The sequence below is a fragment of the Pogona vitticeps genome, chromosome 1 (genome assembly GCF_051106095.1).
Source record: "Pogona vitticeps strain Pit_001003342236 chromosome 1, PviZW2.1, whole genome shotgun sequence".
Lineage (NCBI taxonomy): Eukaryota > Metazoa > Chordata > Lepidosauria > Squamata > Agamidae > Pogona > Pogona vitticeps.
In genome coordinates, this window is record NC_135783.1 from 159049815 (window position 1) to 159070980 (window position 21166).

The 21166-nt window shown below is 39.5% G+C and overlaps 1 protein-coding gene across 7 annotated transcripts in view; it reads right to left on the reverse strand.

The window, feature by feature from the left end:
* Positions 1–21166, reverse strand: part of AFTPH (aftiphilin) — a 61824-nt gene that overhangs the window by 16637 nt on the left and 24021 nt on the right. For 4 of the 7 annotated variants that reach the window (XM_020803355.3, XM_020803354.3, XM_020803353.3 and 1 more), the window contains exons 3-8: positions 15027–15175; positions 14371–14497; positions 14092–14148; positions 12003–12125; positions 3281–3341; positions 1777–1860 (exon numbers count right to left, since the gene is read on the reverse strand). In XM_020803355.3, coding sequence (XP_020659014.3) covers positions 1777–1860; positions 3281–3341; positions 12003–12125; positions 14092–14148; positions 14371–14497; positions 15027–15175 — 601 coding nt within the window. The remainder of the gene's footprint in view (positions 1–1776; positions 1861–3280; positions 3342–12002; positions 12126–14091; positions 14149–14370; positions 14498–15026; positions 15176–21166) is intronic. The other 3 variants (XM_078377398.1, XM_020803357.3, XR_013537325.1) reach the window with 2 other exon arrangements.

A 21166-nucleotide genomic window follows, 5' to 3' on the forward strand; every position in this document is an offset into this window, starting at 1 on the left:
TTTAAGCTCTGTATCCAACACTGCCATTAGCTGATCAGTACAGCATGATTATGAAATCATTGTTTGATGTGTTCTAATATTGCTACCATTTTACTAACTTTTAAGTCAATGTATTCAAAAGCATGCCTGAACAGGACAATCCCTTTGAAAAGACGTTTGTTAAGTTATATACGAATTTTTTGTTTAATGATGTATGGAAATCCCCATGAGCAATATTTATAGCATTTTAACAAGAAAAACAGGCATATCTAAGAACCTTAATGAGATCGAGGGACTTTAGGAACCAAGTTTAAACCAAGCTTCTAGCTTAAGCACACATATATACTACCACATACATAACCCACAAAAAGAGCTGCAGGCTAAAAGCATATGACTTTCCAAGAAACAAGCCAGAAAAACCTACAGGCAATGGTGAATCTGTGAATTGGATGACCAATTTCTGATGAGAAACCAGAATAAATGATAATGTGTCTTCATAATAATTACTTCAGATAAAGGTATTGAAAATCAATCTGCATTTTAATTGATGCCAAAAATACATGCACTAATAAAAATGTAATCAGAATTATTGAAATTAAAATGCCTGACTTAAAACTAGTATGCGGTTGTAGAAAATTACGGTACAAAACTCAATATTCTACCTTCTGTTCCAAATCAATTTATTAATACACTGGAATTAGAAGTTATATTCTGCTTTAACGGTTATACAAAGCTGGAGGAAGAATCTCAGTAGCACAAAATCAAGAGTGTAGTCATTTCACTCATGAAATGAATCCACAGTATATGACAGAGCCCTGTTCTACCTACAGCGTCACAATGTGTACATGACTATGCATACAGCATGTTCTGGCATGTGCTAACAGCAAGTTTAGATCAGAATATATAAAGTGTCCACAGTTTCAAAACTGAGAAAGAATAACCATTAACTCTGTGTCCATTTTTGTTGGTTATACACATACAGGGTCAAATATGGAAGCCCCTTTTCCCCCTCTAAAAAATCAGAGGGTACAAGAGCCTTCTAAAACATGTAGCAATGCCATAGCTGCAGCATTTAAAAGATCAAGCTTCTTTTGTGACCTCTGCTCTTTAAAGTTTGATTTTTCTATAGGTTAATCATTCAAAGTACAGTGAGCAGCATCTTTAGAAAAAGCAGCTGAAGTAAACTCTACTATACAGTGTCTTGTCTGATTCCCCCCAAACTATACACTTATCTTTATTTTAAATATGAAATGTTAACAACACTAATTATCCAGTGGACCTACAATATATGCACCCTGCTTTAAATGCCAATTGCCTAACTTTTCTACAAAGTACCTACATAACCTGGTCTTTCTTAAGAATATTATCACTGGTAAAGGACCTTGTCAACATCTATGCTATTTTTTTTCTGTAGATTTTTAAGGAGTGTTGAGAACAGAGATACAAAATTCAAAGCAAACACACAGAATGAGGCCTGAAGATACTTCTGTTTTGTTTGAACAGCATTTTAAATCAGGACATTTCAAGACTCAAGTCTTCAGTTCAATTTGGTCAGGCATGTGAGGTCTTAGAACAAACAAAATCCACTTTCTGCATATGCGTTTACAGCACAGATCAAAAAGCATGAATTACCATTGAAAGTGAACGATGGAAGTGGATGCTATTTCAAAGTGGGCATCTTAGAGAAAATTAAAGCATAGATATTCTTCTTGTTTATAGGAAAGTCACATAATGCGGCTCATGCTTTTAGTAAGAATGTTAAAAGATTAAGTTTGCAGTGTTTAGGACTCTGCTGACCTGGGATGGTGGTGGCGGTGCTAGAGCTACTGTCATCCACGGGCCCAAAGAAATCAAGGTTCAGAAGAGTGGAACCTCCACTAGCTTGAAATTCAGTGACCGTGTTGGTAGGCAGCCATAAAGAAGGTAAGCCAAGGTAGGGATTTATGTGTAAAAAGGGGGTAAGACACACACTTGAACATGCCAGTTATAATTAGTACTCATTACATTGTGTTTTTAAATTAACATAATAGTGCTTACAAAGATTAGTTTGAAGTTTCTAAGATGTTAACAAGACAGTGTACATTCTCATGTACAAATGCAGTAAGTAGTTTGTCTCTAATAACTTAAAAGCTAGTCCACATTTTTTTAGAAAAATGGATAAAACCAGAGAAATTCAGAAAAGATGTGTCCAATTAAAGGGAAACATTTTTAAAAAGCAGAACCACTGTTTGAATTTATAGCCGTGTTTAAGAGGCCATAATTTAAGAGGCCAGTAAATTATATTTGCTAGTTTCAAATAGTGGATTGTCAGTAGGGTAGTACAATGATATATACAAATATTAGTTACAATGGTTCTCATTACATCCAGCTTCTTGAAGACAAATTATATAGTTCCCCTTTAATACTGAAACAGAAAAACCAGAAATAGATACATTTTAAAGAAACTGTTGTAAGAAAGCATGATAAATCAACTGTAGGAGTAAGACACCAGACAACAGCAAGAAAATCAGTCCATCCAGGCTTTCCTTCAGCACTTTGATATGAATCAAAGTTGCCATATCCTTCAATACTGTACAGCGGAATTTTCATGTCACTGATGTGGGTGTTAATTATGACAAGTCAGACTGCATTCTAGAGGCCAGATTAGGAAGCTGTGCCACTGCATGCTAAGATCGTGTTTAATTTAGAGGCATTTCAATGTTTCATGTTCTTGGTAATTAAACCAGAGACAGTGATGAGATTACTATTTGCTTTCTGTTAAAAGATTTACTTGAGTAGTAAATTTCACCATGAAAGTAAATAAAAACTGAACTATTATTTTAGCATATACAATGCCTGTACATTTTAAAACTATTTTTAAAAATGGATCTTTTTCAATCAGATTTTTTTTAAAAACTGTATTTGGAAGCAACTATACTTGATTTTGCCACTTATAACTTTACCAAGAAGTCTAAATTAGATGAGATGTTATTGGGCGAGAGCTTCAAACTAGTGTCAAGTAAAAATCATTTAACTATTCTAATCTTAGAACATGTAATGCATTATTTTATTCCACAGTTGTGTGTGTGCAACACAAATTCACAAAATGATGGCTTACCTTGCTCTTAAGCACTACAGATTGCTTTAAATTAGGCATAGCTAAACAGAAAGAAAGCCTGAATTTCCAAAGTTAAGAATTATATATGTATATATATATATAAGTATATATATATTTAAAAATATCAGCAGAGAGATGTTTGTCTGAACTTTGTAGCTTGTTTAACTCTAGCTCTGGTGCTAGAGGCTCTACGGAGAGACGTACCATCTAAAGGGTTAGTAAGGCCACTGCTACTCCAGTCAAACTGGACAGGTGGTAGAGATTCCTAGAGTTGAAAAGTCAGAAATCAGATTTTATAGTTAGGTAACAGCATAATAAAATGCACCGCGTGTTCTTTTTTGCATGCAAGCAAAAAGGCATCAACTGAAAGCCAAAGGAAAAATTCTGAATAAAACCAGCCAAAGCATACACAATGAAGTCATTAAAAATATCCTCCCATGTAACTAACAAATAACTACGGATAACAGTCTGTTGTGAAGGCTGCCAGGCCTAGAAGTATATGTGGGGCATGGCAAATTATGCCAAAATGCAATATAGTAAGCCATTATGTTATATCAAAATTGCACAGACAATACTCTGGGAAAACAAGAGGGAAATAATGCTGGCAGAAATGTTTAATATTGAGGTGAGAGAAAAATAACCAGTCTCCCAAAAAACACAACTGTAATAATTTCTTTAAAAAAAAAAACATTTAGAAAGAAGAGTTCCTTAGAATGGAATTAAACAAGTGTATTCAACAGTTGGGTAAAAATGGTTTATCAAAATGCTGTTTACATAATTTTAAAATACTTAATTATTAAAAGTAGTATTTAGATGCAAAGTGTATAATCAGCAGGCTTGTATCTTACAAAGGACTGGATTGTTAATATATTGGGTAAATTACATGATAGCATGGGAGGACAAACTGTGACCCGCCATTTTTTTTTAACTGGTGCTCCTATAGTCTGATACTACTAGCCATGCTGATTAGGGTCAATTAGCACTGCGGGTCAAAAACACCTGGAGAGCCACAGTTGCCCACCCACTATGGACGTTTCTTCCACTTTAAGTAAGGACACTGAGGCCAGCATGAATAATTCTACTATGGTCTCTACTTGTGTTTTCAACATGCAGGGCAGAACAACCTCAAGCTGACAATTAATGTCACTTTATACTTCCATTTTAAAAGACTAAATGGATCGAATCTAGCCTCTCAAAAGATAGCACATACTTTCTGTTCATGGTGAGAAACAGGATCTAGCTGCTGATTTTCACTGATTACACTTTTATTCAGTGTGATCTTTCATGTTGTTCTGGAAAGCTTCTGAATACTTCAGAGTAGCTTTTCAAGAGACAGAAGGGGCTGAAGGAAGGAGTCTGATTTCTTTATAGCCACAGGCCCTTCCTCTAGCATAAGCCAAATTCTGCTAAACACATGTCTGGATCCTACCCCATGGCAAGAACTTAATCTGAGATTTAATTTTTTCCAGCTGGATCTTTTTTCTTAAGATGCAAATATATCCAAAATGATGCATTTGGATTCTCAGGAAGTTCAGCCTGTGAGGAGAAAACATAAAGTGCTACTGACCCTTTGGACTCTGCAAAAAACCCCAAGATCTCTATGTCTGTCTGTCTGTCTGTCTGTCTGTCTGTCTGTCTGTCTGCCTGCCTGCCTGCCTGCCTACCTATCTACCTAACCTACCTTACCTACCTACCTGCCTAAGGGGGCCACCCACCCACCCTAAGGGACACAAGAGACCTCAAAACAATTAAATTTATACAAAAAATAAGTTAAAATACTATATATAACAAAACAGTTAAACATTGATCAAGATTTAAAGCATTTTTAAAATATATTACAATATTTTAATTTCTTAAATGGAATGTTCCCCTGACTGCCATATATTGCTTAAAAGCCTGCCAGAAGAGGAAGGTCTTTGCCTGATGATGGAAGAACAAAGAGGAAGGGGGCAAAACTGGCTTCTCGGGGCAGTGTATTCCAAAGCCTGGGAGGAGCCACTGCGAAGGCCCCCTCTCATGTCCTCACCAAATGACCTTGAAAAGGTGGTGGAAATTAAGAGGAGGGCCTCTCCAGAAGATCTTAAAAACTAAATAGACTCAAATGGGGGAAAACAATCTTTCAAACAGCCTGGACCCAAAGCCATATAGGACTTTATTATTTATAATTAATAACCAGCACTACAAATTTATTTATAAGTAATAAAAAGAGGTTACCTACCTGTAACCATAGTTCTTCTAGTGGTCCTCTGTGAATTCACACAAATGGGTTGTTCTGCGCCTGCGCTGAATGTCTCGGAAGATTCTAGAGCTAAAAGTAACAATTTAGTAGGACGTTCCCCCATGGAGCACATGCTCCACGCCCACCCAAGATTCCTCTCAGTTCCCAAAATCTGTCCGCTGGGCAGAAGTCATCTAATATAAACCGTGACGGACAGAGGGGAGGATGGGTGGGATGTGTGAATTCACAGAGGACCACTAGAAGAATCATGGTTACAGGTAGGTAATCTCTTTTTCTTCTTCGTGGCCTCTGTGAATGCACACAAATGGGTGACTGGCAAGCTTCACTTACTCTCCAGGTACTCTCCAACGGTGACAGAATTGATCGAAAATGGTATCCTTGAGGGACCACTCATGAGTCCTCGATGTCATTCGGCTGAAGTGATCTGCTATGTAACTCTCGTCCGTGGAAATATGTACTGCAATAGGGAAGATGTGATGTTGGTAACACCATTCTCACAGGTTGATGGATAAGTACAGGAGGGATAAAGAATGTGTTCCTCCCTGTTTGTTTGCACAATATAGGGCAGTTTTATTGTCCATTGGCAGTTGCACCACTCAACCCTCGATGACTGGAAGAAAGGAAAGCTGTGATGATAGCTAAGAGTTCGAAACGGTTGATGTGAAGTGATTGTTCTTGTCTCGTCCATAGGTCATGAATTTTGTGATGAAGACAATGTGCTCCCCAGCCAGATGGGCTGGAGTCGGTGGTGACCTGCACCGTCGGATGGAAGAGCAGGAATGGTCATCTGACATGGAGGTTCGACACTGATGTCCACCAAATGAGTTGATTGGCTAACTCTGGTGTCACAGTCAATTTCATGGATGGGTGGTCTATCACCAGGTTGAATAGTGGCAGGTACCACCATTGGAGTGACCTCATTTTGATGGTTGTTGTGGGGGTTTTTGGGCTCTTTGGCCATGTTCTGAAGGTTGCTCTTCCTAACCTTTCACCAGTCTCTGTGGACGGCATCTTCAGAGGACAGCACTCTGTGCTCTGGTGCAGTTTGCTTGGGAGTGGAGTATTTATGGCTGTGAGATAGCCTTTTGTCCTATTCAGGAGATGGGTGATTAGTGTGTCTTGTTGTGGGTGAATTGTTGTGATAAGGGGAAGAGATTATCATTGTGATTGATGGGTGTCATTAGCTGGTCTTTTGTGTGTAGTGATCCCCAGTCCTTGTGGCTGGGTAGAGGTTGTTGACCTTTTGCAGGCTGTATTTTTCAGACGTGGAAGCCAAGTTTTGTTGAGTTTCAAACTTTCCTCTTTTTTGTTGAAGTTCTGCTGGTGCTTGTGGACTTCAATGGCTTCCCTGTGCAGTCTGACGTAATGATTGCTGGTGTTGTCCAGTATTTCAGTATTTTGAAATGGAATTTCATGTCCAGCTTGTTTTAGGGCATGTTCAGCTACTGCAGATTTTTCTGGTTGTTTTTAGTCTGTGGTGTCTCTCGTGTTCTTTGTTTCTGGTGTGGACGCTTCGTTTTGTGCTTCCAATATATACTTAGCCACAACTGCAAGGTATCCGGTATACACCTGCAGTGGTGAGGGGGTCCCTTCTGTCCTTTGCTGACCGTAACATTTGTTGTATTTTTGTAGTGGGCTTGTATACTGTTTGTAGGTTGTGTTTTTTCAAAAGTTTCCCCATGCGGTCTGTGACCCCTTTGATGCATGGCAGAAATACTTTATTTGTGGGTGGCTGTTTTTCTTCTTCAGTTTGGTGTTGTTTTCTTGATTTGATGGCTCTTGTGATTTCATTTTTGGAGTAGCCATTTGCCTGTAGGGCCCAATTCAGATGGTTGAGTTCAGTGCTGAGAAACTGAGCTTCAAAGTTCTGATTTGCACGGTCTACCACTGTTTTGATTATGCCTCTTTTTTGCGCAAAACTGACCTCCGACTGGGCCACAAGGTCTACAGAAAACCCACCCACACAGACCGGTACATACACAAAAAATTCCAACCACCAACCACAGTATCGCACACTCTTTGGTTCTTGATAATAGGAATGTCCTTGGTATGTTTCCATGTAATATGGATCGCAATATGGGACTTTCTCCACATCAAAATGATGGTACCGTGGGAAACTGGTATACTAGTAGTACTTTCCGTACGGAGGCATATATCGAGGAGGAGAAATATGCTTCAGTACACAGCCAAAGAGCCTGAAAAACCCACAACAACCAAATATGCTTCCGTCTCTCCCAATGTTTTCGGGGAGAGTGTTGAGAGCTCGATCCTGAAAGTTGGACCTCAATTGCCCACCCTGATGCAGGGCCAGAATGGGTCAAAGCCTGGCGTATCAGTTGAGAGGCCAGTGTGGTGAGATAAGCTACCAATTGGCACCAGAGCGTGAGTCTTTTTTGTTCATGGCCGTCTCCCAAAGGTGAGATTGGAGCCTTTGCTTAAGTGCTGGCTTGGTCAATATTTTACATGCCGCACAAGAATGGTTTGGGTGTTGCTCACCCAAGCAGAGTAAACAGCATTTGTGGCCGTCAGATAATGAGATCTTATTTGAACAGCCAACACACCTTTTAAAAGGAGCTGTTGAGGCCATAAAGAGCAGGAAACCAGAGGGAGAGATGGTTGAAGAGATGGGGGAGGGGCGGGAAGCCAAAAGCGGGAAAGGCAAAGAAAGGGAACTGACAGGGGAACATCGATTAGTTGATTGGAAAATAGGAAGGTATCAATTTAGGTGTTGATTAGAAGAGGAAATACTTATATAGTTGCTAAAATCGCTCAGAAACACGCTTTGTTCTTCTGGAGATCTGATCAGCATGGCGGAAAAAAGGAACCAAGGGGAATCTTAGGTGGGCGCAGCATGTGCTCCACAGGGGAACATCCCACTAACTTTGTACTTTTAAGCTCTAAAATCTTCCGAGACATTCAGCGCAGGTGCAGAACAACCCATCTGTGTGCATTCAGAGAGGCCACGAAGAAGAACCAGCACTTTGAATTGTGCTTGGAAACAGGCTGGCAGCCAGTGAAGCTGTTGTAATAAGGGAGTTACATACTCCCCATAACCAACATCAGTCAGCAGTCTGGCTGAAGCATTTTGAACCAGCTAAAGTTTTCAAACCCTCTTCAAATGCAGCCTCACCTAGAGGGTGTTACTGTAATCCCAATGAGATGTAACTAAGGCATGTATCATCATGGTCAGATTGGACATCTCCAGGAATGAGTGCAACTGGCGCACTAACTTTAATTGTGCAAAGACATTCTTGGCCATCACTCTGTTCCTCTAAGAGGAACCTCAGCTGTGAACCTGACTTTTCAGGGAGAGAGTAACCCCATCCAGTTCAGGCTGGATCCCTATCACATGATTTGCCATATGACTAACCAGGAGCACCTCAGTCTTGTCTGGATTATGTTTCAATTTGTTAGCCCTTATCCACTCCATTGCTGACAACAGGTGTTGGTCTAGGCACATTAAAACTTCCTCAGAAAGGAGAGATATTGTGTGTCATCAGCATACTGATGGCACTGAAACTCAAAACTCTGGACAATCTCTCCCAGTGGTTTCATGGAGTTGTTAAGTAATATGGGGGATAGACTGAGCACTGGGGGACACCATGGGCCAAATGGCCAGGATATTAAGCAGGATTCCCCCAACACCACCTTTTGAGTTTGGCTAACCAGGAAGGGTTGAAACCACTGTAAGACAGTACTTCCCATCCAAGAAAGGCACTCCAGAATAATAATATGATCAATGGTATCTAGTAGAACCAACAGGGACATGTTCCCTCTGTCCAGTTTCCAACATAGGTCACCCAGCATAGTGACTAAAGCCATCTCTGTTGCATAACGAGGCTTAAAGACAGGTTGAAATGGATCTAGGTAATTCGTACCATCCAGGAACCTCTGGAGCTGGGATACTCCAAAACAACATACTCCAAAGCCTTGACAAAAATGGAAGATTGGAGACTGCCCAATAATTATCCAGCACAACAAGGTTTAGGGAGGGCTTTTTAAACAAAGATCTTACTACAGTGTCCTTTAAGTACCCTGCCTTGCTGCAAGGAGGCTTTCACCACTCGCTTAATCCACTGAGCCAGTCCCCCTCTGGCTAATTTTATAGGTCTCCATCAAACTCATTTCATTATCCCTAGCTCCTCAGTAAACCAAGGCTGCACTTTGTGGGAAGGACACTTAGGAGTGATCGTGTTGATAGCCCTGGCCACCTCCACATTCCACAGATCCACCAAGGCCTTGATAGGATCACCTGCCAAGACAGCCAGAAACTTCAAGAGTTCTCAGGAAATGATTTGGACACATCAGTCTCCTAGGGCAGACCATTTCAATTGGTCCTCCACCCCTGTAGAGGCTCAGAATTCCGATGTGCCTAAACCTTATCAGGTAGTGATCTGTCCATGACAACGGAACTACTGAGAATTCCTCAACACCCAGATTATCATCATCTTGCCCAGTACAGAAAATCAGGTCAAGAGCACGCCCTGGAGTATGAGTGGGGCTAGATACCACTTCGGACAAGCCCATGATCACCATGGTAGTCATGAAGTCCTGAGTCACTCCTGACAAACTGGTCTCCACTTGGATGTTGAAATCCCTTACTATAACAAGCAGAAGCAAGTGCAGCACCACACCTGAGACCAGATCAGCCAAGTCCTGCAGAGAGACTGTTATGCAGAGTAGGCAGTACACCAACAGAATCACTATTCTGTCCTGAGCACCTGCTTTCAGGTATATGCACTCAAACCCAGCAGTCTGTGGAACAGGGCAACAGGTAAAGGTGATTAAATCTCAGCAGACTATTGCAACTCATAATTCCTGCCCTTCCCCCGCCCAGTCTGGCCTGCAGCTGAATACAGAATATAAGTGGACAAAGCTGAGAAAGACTAACTCCCCCAGCTTCGTTCAGGATCAACTCTTGAATATTAGCTATCTTACCTTTCACTAATCTGGCATTTAGTGACAGCACCTTCAACCCAGGGTTTTTGCCACTGAAAGCTAACAAGGCTACTTGATCTGGGAGACTCTATTTTCTACCCTCCTCCCATGACGTTGTTAATGTCTCCAGACTCTGTATCGCCTCTGCCCTCTGTAATTGTAATGGCTGCTCCCTGTTCCTCTCCTCAACATTCCCCTCCTTTGAAAATACATCTGTCCTCAACAGACAAAGACGTCACAACAGCAGGCAGAGGACACATTAAATAAGTCCTTGTGATAATGTCACCACTCTCTCTTTTCCATCTCATCTTTAACACCTATTTGGAATGAAAGCATCTCCCTGTTGCAAAGAGGCATAATATGGGGCAAGGAAAGTCAAAATTGTGCTGAAGAATTATTTCATGGAAGTGTCCTGTTGGTCTTAATAATTACAGCTTTCATAATTATCTACAAGTAGAATATATAACAACAGAATTTGCCTACTAATCCAATATTAATATGACTAAAACTGTTTAAAGGTTTTCTTTTTAACTTTATTCTGAAGGCCCATCATTACAAAACTCTAGAACATTACCTTGCCAAAGCAACTGTCTACAGGGCAACAAAACAGATGACAACAAGTGCCCTTGAAGAGAGGCTCCATATTGTACCCAAAGGTGCGGTCTCCTAAACCACTCTTTGCTTGAAGGGGCCACCATCTAGTCATCCTGGCTAATCTATGTTTGGGATTATATAAAACTCTAGGAAGATCAGATGATAGGTAGGAGAATTTCAGTGTTAGCATCAGATACATTTAAGGATCCCCAACACTGGTATGGAAATCATCATTAAGAGACATGTGATTTGCCCTGCAGATGCTGATCTGAAGATTATTTTAAGATAAAAGGGATTTGGCAATATTTAAACAAGAGATTATTGCTATATGTGTTCCATATGGAAAGGAAATATTAAATGACAATCACCTCATGAGACCAACTTCATGTAGGGTTCTATATAATTCAAAGCTCTTTGCAGAAAAAGGTAGTCTAATTGTTTTACTCACATTGAACATCCTACTCTTTCTGGGTGTATTGTTTTTTTTAAAAAAAACAAGACACAAAAGAAATATCCCACACACTACATGTGCTAGATTCATTACACTTCTAAATTATGTTCATAACTTCAGAAGAAGTATATTATAGTTTAGTTCTTCCTATCTTTTGCTCCCTCCCTATCTCTTCTGTAATTCAGGCAATCTATATCCAAATATCAAAGAGAAAAACCCAAATATTCAGTATAAAAACTCAGTTTTATGACTTGAATATAACATTTCTTTCAAATGTCAAATATGGGAAAGTAAAAAAAAGCAGAATTGATGAAATCTAAGAGCTTTAAGGCAGGAAAGTACAGTTTAGTATAAAGAGATGTAGGAAAATATGACTTTTTAAATAAACAATGGTAATGAATTCAAAACTCGGTTGTCTGTGGTGAAAACAGTGCTAATATTAAGGCAGATCAAATAATTCGTCCTTTCTCTTTCTCGCTGTTGGCAGAAAACCAGAGCCTTAGCTATGAGGCTTCTAGTTAAATGAAAAAACCAAAATAGGGGTAGAGTTGGGAGAAGAACACATAATAAAGAAAATGTCCAGAGAAGCAAAAGCTAAGGGAGAAGTCATTTTAAAAAAACCAAGAGCAATGAGCATATACAAACCAGCATATTTGGCAGGCGTATACCTAGAGCCCATGTTATTACTGTTTTAGTTTTTTTACCTGGGATTGATCAGGTGCACATATATTCATCTCTGGTGATATAGCTGGAGTCTGTCCTAAGGAAGCTATTTTCTCTGCAGCAGACAATGGTTTCAGGGGCTCCTTGGTCGGTTCTAACATACCCTAGAAATGAAAAAAAAAATCTGAGGTTCCAAAAAAATGTATTTTTGGAGCAGCAGTCAAGCAGATGTGGAGACTGCGTGGCCCTTCAGAGACTGTTGGACTGCAACTCTCATCAGCCCTAGGCAGCAGCATAAGCAAATATGAGCAATCATGGAAACTGGAGGCATCTAACATTGCTTTCACTGTTTTTGGTTCTAAAGAAACATTTTTCCCAAACTTTACCATCTGATTAACTTTGGGTATTTTCCTTGTTGACTGCTTAGTGTAACAGAATGCTTCCTTTCTATCCTTCCGCCAGGAAAATAAGGTTAGCATTATTTTCTGGACCCTTTAAAAAACTATTATAGTAAAAGAAACATTAGCCAATTGTTTTAGTTTTAATCTGTTATTTTTTTGATATACTACCCTGTAAAAAATTAAACTATTGCATTTTCTAACAAAGAGGAGCTGTTCACACTCCATAGCACAAGTACCTCATACAACATTTCTTTGTTTAGCTCTCTATTTCAGTGTGCTATTATTACAACTGTTACTTAGGCAATACTGGCCTAGAGAGGCATGGTTTGCTTTATATAAGCATATATTTAAAAAGAGATATAAATATGGTCAAAGGCATAATATTAGTACAAAGATAACTGCAATCTGGACAGGCATACCCTTAAATTTATGACTGTTATCAGTGTCACATCATCTCTAAGAGCTGATGATCAAAAGATCTGTCTGAAGAAAGACTAGAACTTTCCTTCAGAGGAAAATACAGTGGTGCCTCGCATAGCAATCGCTCCATTTAGCGATGAAATTGCGTTGCGACAATGTTTTTGCGATCGCAAAAGCGATCGCTTTGCGATGGTCCCTATGGGATATTATCGCTTTGCAATGATCGCAGGGAAGCGAGCATCACAAAGCCTCCATTTTTGGCCAGCTGATCGGCGGTTTCAAAATGGCTGCTGGGTAAGCAAAATGTCAGCCCACTGTTTTCAGGCATGGATTCCTCGCTTTAGAGGCACCGAAAATGGCGGCGCTATGGAGGATTTTCACTCAAAGGTGAGTTTTAAGCCCACAGGAACACATTAATCACGTTTTAATGCATTTCTATGGGCTTTTTAAATTCGCTTAGCGATGTTATCGCTTAGCAGCGATTTTTTCAGAACGAATTAACATCGCTAAGCGAGGCACCACTGTATAGATCTGGTACAATTGTGCTCCTCCCTTGCTGGTTTGCAGTAAGTACATGATATCAGATAGACAAATTATGGGTAAAACACAGTACAGTTTACTTTCAAACCAGAAGTAGAAATCCAGTTTAAAATGTAGTTCCCAGTTTTGTCTGGAAGCAAAATGCTGTATCCATAATGTGTCCAGTTCAGATGTCATTACAGGCCCTTTCTATTACTAAAAACAAACAAACAAAAACCCACAACTAGTAAGAAGTCAAAATATGTGTGAAAGGGATGAATGCACAACTGAAATACAGCCCAGAAGCCAAACATGATTTGGCAGTGATCCAGCAGATTAACTGTACAAGAACTTAAGAGTCAGGCAAAATCAGGCCAAGACTTATCACGTATGGCATTCAGGACCCAATGTGGCTGATCAGCAGCCTAACAAAAAGGCCCATCAATCAACATAAAAGCAACAGTACCCTCTCACTGGTGTTCCACAGACATACCACCAGAGTTTGGATTATATTCCCATCTCCAGAACAGCAGCATCTGTAACCCAGTTTTTATCCAGGTAATGAATGTGGGTGGTAGTACTGTACTTAAACAGCACTAAATAAAATATAATTTTACTAGTTTGCTAAGGTCTTGAACTATAACTAATAGAATGATATATTTTCCTTTTTCATAAAGTGCAACACATTCTATTAATGTTCACAATTATACCACATATACAATTATTTATTTACTGAAATAAAATTAAAGTTACTTTTACATCCCTTTTTAATGGAATTGTTACAACTTACCAATCCTGCTGCATACATGGGCACAATGACAGGTTGCTTCCTGTTGCCAGTGAAGAGCTAAGGTAGAAGACATTTACATCTCATTAAACTGAAATGGTTTAATCACAACACAGTTCAGTTAGTCTAAAGATGTACTCTGGGCAACAGCCTGTCTTCAGATGTATACTTACAATATTTAAGATAAAATTACACTCTTAGAAATAAAACTTTGCACTGATCTTTATGCCAATAAAATGGGAAAAGCAGAATAGAAAGAACATGTCTTTCTTGATAACTCACAATGTTTCTTGTATCAATTCCCAAAGAGCAGAGGAGCTTTTTGTTACTGTGAGAGCCGCCCCACTGATATCTCAATCCATACGCATCATGGATATCCTGAAGTTCTGTCCACACATCAAGGAGCTCCCTACAGAATCAGTGATAAATCAAGTGAAACAATAGAAGGGAAGACATGGCAGACCCAGCAGCTTTAAACACTTTATTCTGTGTCTTTAAGTGATTGGAATATTAAAGAGTCCCAATTAAAAACCCAAACCTCTGAGGCGACAACAGTGGTATAAGATTCTCAGAAGAATTATTCTTCCAATTTATAATTAGATTATTCTCTGTAATAAATACAATGGTGTCTACTTAGAATTCAACTTACTAACTTCCAGTAAGTGTAAGCAATAAGTCATATCATAATTGACTACCTCTTTCATATATCATTTAAAGTACACAAATAACTCTCCAGTAGATTAATCTCAAACTACACAAGCAATCACTAAAAGATCAGCTGCACTAAACTAGAATACTTTCTTGATGAAGTGCTAGCAACTAAAGATGCTTTGATAATTATAGCCACTGAACGTTTTAGCCAAAAAAAATCTAAATAAAATAAAATAAAATAACTGAAAATGTACATGTTTGTTTCTTTGCCTTCGTCATGTCCATACCTTTCTGATATGGTCTCCTCAGTCTTTTCAGGCTTATTACCCACTTCCAACAAGAGCTTCAAAGAAACAATTTCCTCTTCCATTTCAGAAACAGGTACAGAAGGAAAACAGGCCTCAAATATTCGTTCTAGACGATTTAGGAGTACTGTCTGCATCAGGACAGACAAAAGCAAAGGGTTGAAAATTATGCATATTGGTGTTCTCCTAGTGTTAATGGAGAAGAGACTAGGAAAAGACATGCCTGAGATAATAATTCTAGGCAGATTCAATTATGTGTTTTAAAAATTGTTATTTCAATGACAGAGCAAGGGAACATAGTTATAGAAAACAGAAAATCTGTGGTCCATGATTCCACTTGCTATGACGAGTATGCCACTGGCTTCCTGGTGCAGTTTTATTTAAACATTTTTATCCCACCTTTCTCCTTAAAAAGAACTCAAGGCAGCAACAACAAAAAGAACAAAATAAACTCTAGGCCATTAATTACTAGTTTAGAATAAGGTCTGCCCGTGAAATGGGAAGTGCAGCTCAACTGCAAAGAATATTCTTGTCTTCATCTTTGGTTTCAGCTGGAAAGAACAGACAGGGATTTTCATTGGTGCTGGCCTATGAAGGCACAACCGCCAAGATGGTACCGTATTTTTCGCACCATAAGACGCACTTTTTCCCCACAAAACAGGGGGGTGGAAAGTCTGTGCGTCTTATGGAGCGAAGAAAACAGATTAAATTTTCCTGTTTTCTTCTCCTAAAAAATTGGTGTGTCTTATGGAAAGGTGCGTCTTATGGAGCGAAAAATACGGTAATTTTGCCCCAGAATAATCTCTCCTGTTTATGAATGAGGACTGATAATAATCCCTGCACCTATACTGAATTATCATAGTTACAATGCTATTCCCTGGCTCACTAACCTCTCCCTGACCTTGCACAGAGGTGCAGGGGGGGGGCAGGAAGAAGGAAACAGGCAATGCCCTATTTGCTGACATCTTTGCAGTCAAGCCTTAAAGTAGTACAATTCCACCATGTTGTCTAGAGACAAAAGGCAGCCTTCCACATTTTGTTTGGATTGCAAATCTCAGGGTAATTTACCAGCTATGCTGCCTGGGGCTGATGGATGCTGCAGGCCAACAGTATCTGAAAGCTGCACTTTGCCCAACTTAATCATCTTTGCTTCTTGGTAAAAAGTTCTCTGGGGCAGTGATCCCCAACCTTGGGCCTCCAGATGCTCTTGGACTTCAACTCCCAGAAATCCTGGCTAGAAGAGGTGGTGGTGAAGGGTTCTGGGAGTTGAAGCCCAAGAACATCTGGAGGACCAAGGTTGGGGACCATTGCTCTGGGGCATACCTGAGAGCTTCACTTCCCATTGAGGAGTCAAATACTGCACAAACCAAACTATTTGGCCGCCACACAAACTGTACCAAAACCAGTCCATAAAGACCCAAGATCAACTGCTTTTATGCTTTACTCCTTCCATCCTATTTTCATTCCTGCACTGAAACATGTGCTAATGACCACATGGAAGAGAATCAAGGACATTATCTACATTCTTTGGCAGCGTTTGTCAAAAATTGGAAACTGGGAAAGTGCCAGTCTAAGAATGATCTGCAGATTGCTGCCTCTCAGAGAAACCTGTACTTCCAACATTATCAGAGCCGAATAGGAACTCGTGTCACTGTTGTAAAATCAAAAGGGGTTATATTTACACAGGTAACTCTGAAGAATTGTAAAATTTGTACAAATTGTACCAAATGTGGACTACAACTCCACAACCATTTTGCTCAGAGTAAATCCCAATGAACACAAGAGGGTTTACAGGAATTCATCTACCTGGGTGGGCAACTCCCAGCAATCTGAGGGCTGCACATGCCCACTCCACAAGCTTAAAGCACTGCACCCTCTTGCGTTCTCCATGTCAGAAAATGTTTTCTGTATGTTTTTTTTTCTTTAATAAAATAAATAAACCTCCTTCTGTCTTCTAGTGGCCACAGGGAATGGTCTCACCATTTGAAGTTGCATCTAAGCTGTTCTATGTGGCTAGTAGTTCTGAAAAAAGATGCCCAAGCCTGAAACCACTCAGGGTTGGTCCGCAAACATGGTGTATTTGCCCCCATACCTAAGAGGGGCCTAATGCCGAGGGAGGTCCGGAAGGAAAGAACAAGGAAACGGGTGTTCTCGGCAGTGGCCTTTGGAACAACTTGCCCGTGGAGATTTGCCTGGCTTCCTCCCTGGGTGTTTTCAGGAGCAAAGTTAAGACCTGACTATTTGAGCAGGCTTTCCCTCCTGCTGTATCTTAATTCTGGCATTTTTGCCATCTTGGATTTATAGTATATATCTATTGCTTTTCCTGTTTTTAAATTTGTAAACCACCTAGAGTAGACCTTTGGTCTAGATGGGTGGGGTAGAGGTCTAATAAAATAAATAAAATGAAGCAAGGAGAGATTTCTGAGTGAATGTCGGGGAACACCCCCCCCCCGGGAAACCACAGGAGACAGATGCCAAGACACGAAGTAGTCGTCAGCAACCATCGAAAGGAAGAAATGTGTATGTTCCCTCTTTATTTAGACTTATATCCCGCCCCTCTATACAAAGTCTGCTCTATCCCTCTCTCTATCTGCATATGTTCATGTACAACTGCACACATGAATGAAAACTTGGGCCAGGAAAAAAAATCATGAAGGGCAACTGAAATGCCTGACCAAGGTTGGTGTGCTGGTGAAAAAACTAGGAGTCTGAAAATTTTCTGGAAAGAATTGATCTGTGGCAGATACTTGAAGGATAATGAATTCTAAGAAAACTGATTTGGGGGTGATTTTCCTATCACTATAGAGAAATGAATTGATTTTAGAGAAATTTAGAGACATAAAGAATTGTTTTTTTAAATTGTGCTGAATGCTGCTATCCCCCTGTCAGAAGACACTGAGTAATGTGTGACTATTTGGTCTGCCTTTGACCAGCTACTGTATAGCACATGCCACAGCACTCTGAAACTTAATTCAGGTGGTTGGTTTTATAACCTTAAGTATTAAAAATGGGCAAGAATTTTTTGGCCTACAACTCGCAACGGTCCTAGCCAACAGAGAGATTATGGAAATTGCAGCCCAAAAGCATCTAGAAAGCTACAATTACCTACCTATTATATATAATGCCTGGCCAATAAACGAATGCCATGCTTAGGGCAGGTTTGCAAGGACCCCCCTTAAAAAATCTGTCCTTCCAGTTACTTGTTTGTATTTGAGAAACCTTCTCCTGAATAGAATATGAGGTCTACTTCAGTGTGTTTCACTAATGGTGTTTTATGAAGACCTCTGGTAACCTTTTCTTTCAAGAAATTGTTTTCTGTTATTGCTCCTGGCATTATATTGACTATCAAATTATTTTTTCTTAGATACACTGCTTTGAATGTCTTTGGAAGATGGTGGATAACATTTTAATAAAAGAGATAAATTTGAACATTTTAGATCTTCTATCTTGCCCTTTCACATCAGGACACCCATTCAGAAGATTTACTGTTTTTTTTAACACCACAAAAATCAGATCCTTCTGGATCTCTCAAATTAATGTTTAATTACAAGTTATATAGTAAAAATTGCCCTGATGCTCTTTGATAAAATAATTGTTGTAAATAATCATCTGCTAGGAACTAAAGTCGACACTGAGGCAAATTCACAAATCCAATTAAAATTATACTGTGTTTACTGGCTCCTTGTCAACATTCAGAGTTAAATTCAGTTGGAGTTTTTAACCAATCTGCTAATGTCTATAACAGCTTTTGTGTGATTATCACTGCATGAGAATACGGTGCTGTTATTATGCTGGCAGAACAAATCAATATTCTATAAGGCAATTCTAAAAATGGGGGCAGCCCAAACAGATAATTATAACTCTGAAAGTGGGACTTCAGATCTGCACCAAACGTGGCACAGATATAGCAGACAGTCTGCAATTGCTCTGTCTGAAAATTTGGGGAAGTTTGGGATTTTACGGTTATGTTTTAAAATTAAAACAGTCTTTCTCTTCCACCACCCCCCGCACAGAAACAAGCAAACTTAAACATCCCCAGATTTAGAACAGAACAAATAAATTGAAAATATCAATCTTGCTTATTTTGAAAGATAATGGTTAGCCTCACCCATTTTCTTTGGTAGGAATCCAGGCTACAGGGGCCAAAATATTGACCATCAAAAAAGACCTTTCAAAAAGGTAAATCCGTGACTTTGTTACAAGCTGAGGATGCTTAGAATAGGCTTACCAGTTTCCAAAGTAAATTTATTGTTGCAGCTTCCTGGCCCAAGAAGGGAGGTATTTGGAGGGCAATGAAAAGTCACAGAAACAGTCAAAATACAGATTTTCTTTGAAGAGTTAAAAAAAAAGGCTTGCTTTAAACAAAGTAATGGACTAACAGTCCTCCAGAAAGGGACATTTTGCCCTGTATAAAATTAGCATACAGTTTATAAGGGACATTCAAAGTATTTCTGCATTAGAAAAGCACAGAGCAATTGATCTTGTCTCAGTCCTGAGTGGTTTCAGTAAAGATTTTCTCAGGATTTCTGAAACTAAGCTCCTGACACAAAGTTTTCAACAGGGAAAACAGCTCCAGGTCTAGGGCAATCAGAACTTTTGACCCTGTCAGTCAGGACCCAATTAGCTAATTCTCAGGAGGAGAAATGTAACTCCCTCCCAGCCAAAGAGGCATTCATGCTGGGAAAGGGTTTCTATGTCCAGTTGTAAAAATATTTAAAATCCACTTATGACAAAGAATAAATAACATTAAGAAACTCACTGATTTAAGCTGTGATTTTTTTTTCTTTGTGGCTGCTGCCATTGGTGTTGTCAACATTCAGGCTGACCTTTGCTATGAAAAGTTTGGCATCCTTTTTCCTGCTGGCAACTGGGGTATGATATTGCATAGCAATACTGGGCGATTTCCTGGCATTCTGAATCATAGATACAGCAGCAGAATATCCCACATTCATAAACTGGAGGTTGTTTTTCTCTCTGTGTGTGTGTGTGTGTGTGTGTGTGTGCGTGTGTGTGTGTGTGTGTGTGTGTGCGCGCGTGTGTGTAGAACTGAATCAAATATAACAGAAAATGTACTCAAGTGGCCGCCCCTGGATAGAGAGCTTAGTGACTGTGTGTATGTACATTAGCCTTAAACAACCTTTTACAGTGGTACCTCGCAAAACAATGACCCCGGTAAACGACGAATCTGCATAACGATGACTTTTTGCGATCGCTATAGCGATTCGCAAAACAGTCATTCCAATGGGGGATTTTCGCTGGACGTCGATTAGGTCTGTCCTTCAAGAACCGTTTGTTCACAAGATGACAATGTTTTCCGCAGCCATTTTTACAGCTGATCGGCTCTCACAAAATGGTTTCCCTATGGGCGATCTTCGCTGGACAACAAGGTATTTTCCCCATTCGAACGCATTAAACTGGGTTTCAGTGCATTCCAAGGGGAAAAGAGTTTTCGCATGACAACGATTTTGCTAAACAGCGATTTCAATGGGACGGATTATCGTCGTCATGCGGGGCACTGCTGTATTTCTGAAACATTTCTTTTAGCTTAAGTATTATGTCGTCTACTTCATCTTACAAATGGAGAATACTCAACTGAAACTCTTATCGAACTGGATTGGTCACAGGAAGTCTCTTTCTGACCTACCAGAAGAATGGTTTGTGATATACAATCCCAAATCCAGAGAAGCTCTTCTGTTTGTGCAACCATTTGTGCAAGACTCCACACAGGTTTTCTAAGACATCATTTCAGAGACTTACTGTACACCTTATTTATTCATCATTACTCATCTTGTAGCCACTTTGTGTCCTTTTAAGGAGAAAGGTGGGGTAAAGTATTTTAAATAAACTAAATATTTGTTTTTCATACTGTAACATGACTACTGATACACTGTTGTGCTGCACTGAAGTTAAGTCTTATTTAGGTGCCCAAAAAAACAACACATTTTTGTTTTGCGCATGTAAGGCACTGTTTTTTTTTATGAAAAAATACTAGCTCTCATTTATTTAAAAAGTGAAATTTACATCATTTGAATTTCTCCTTTGATCCAATAAAAAGGATTTAGTTTCTGCAGCAGATTAGCTGTTTGCTTTCAGTGGTTTTCATACAGAATCATGATTAAAAT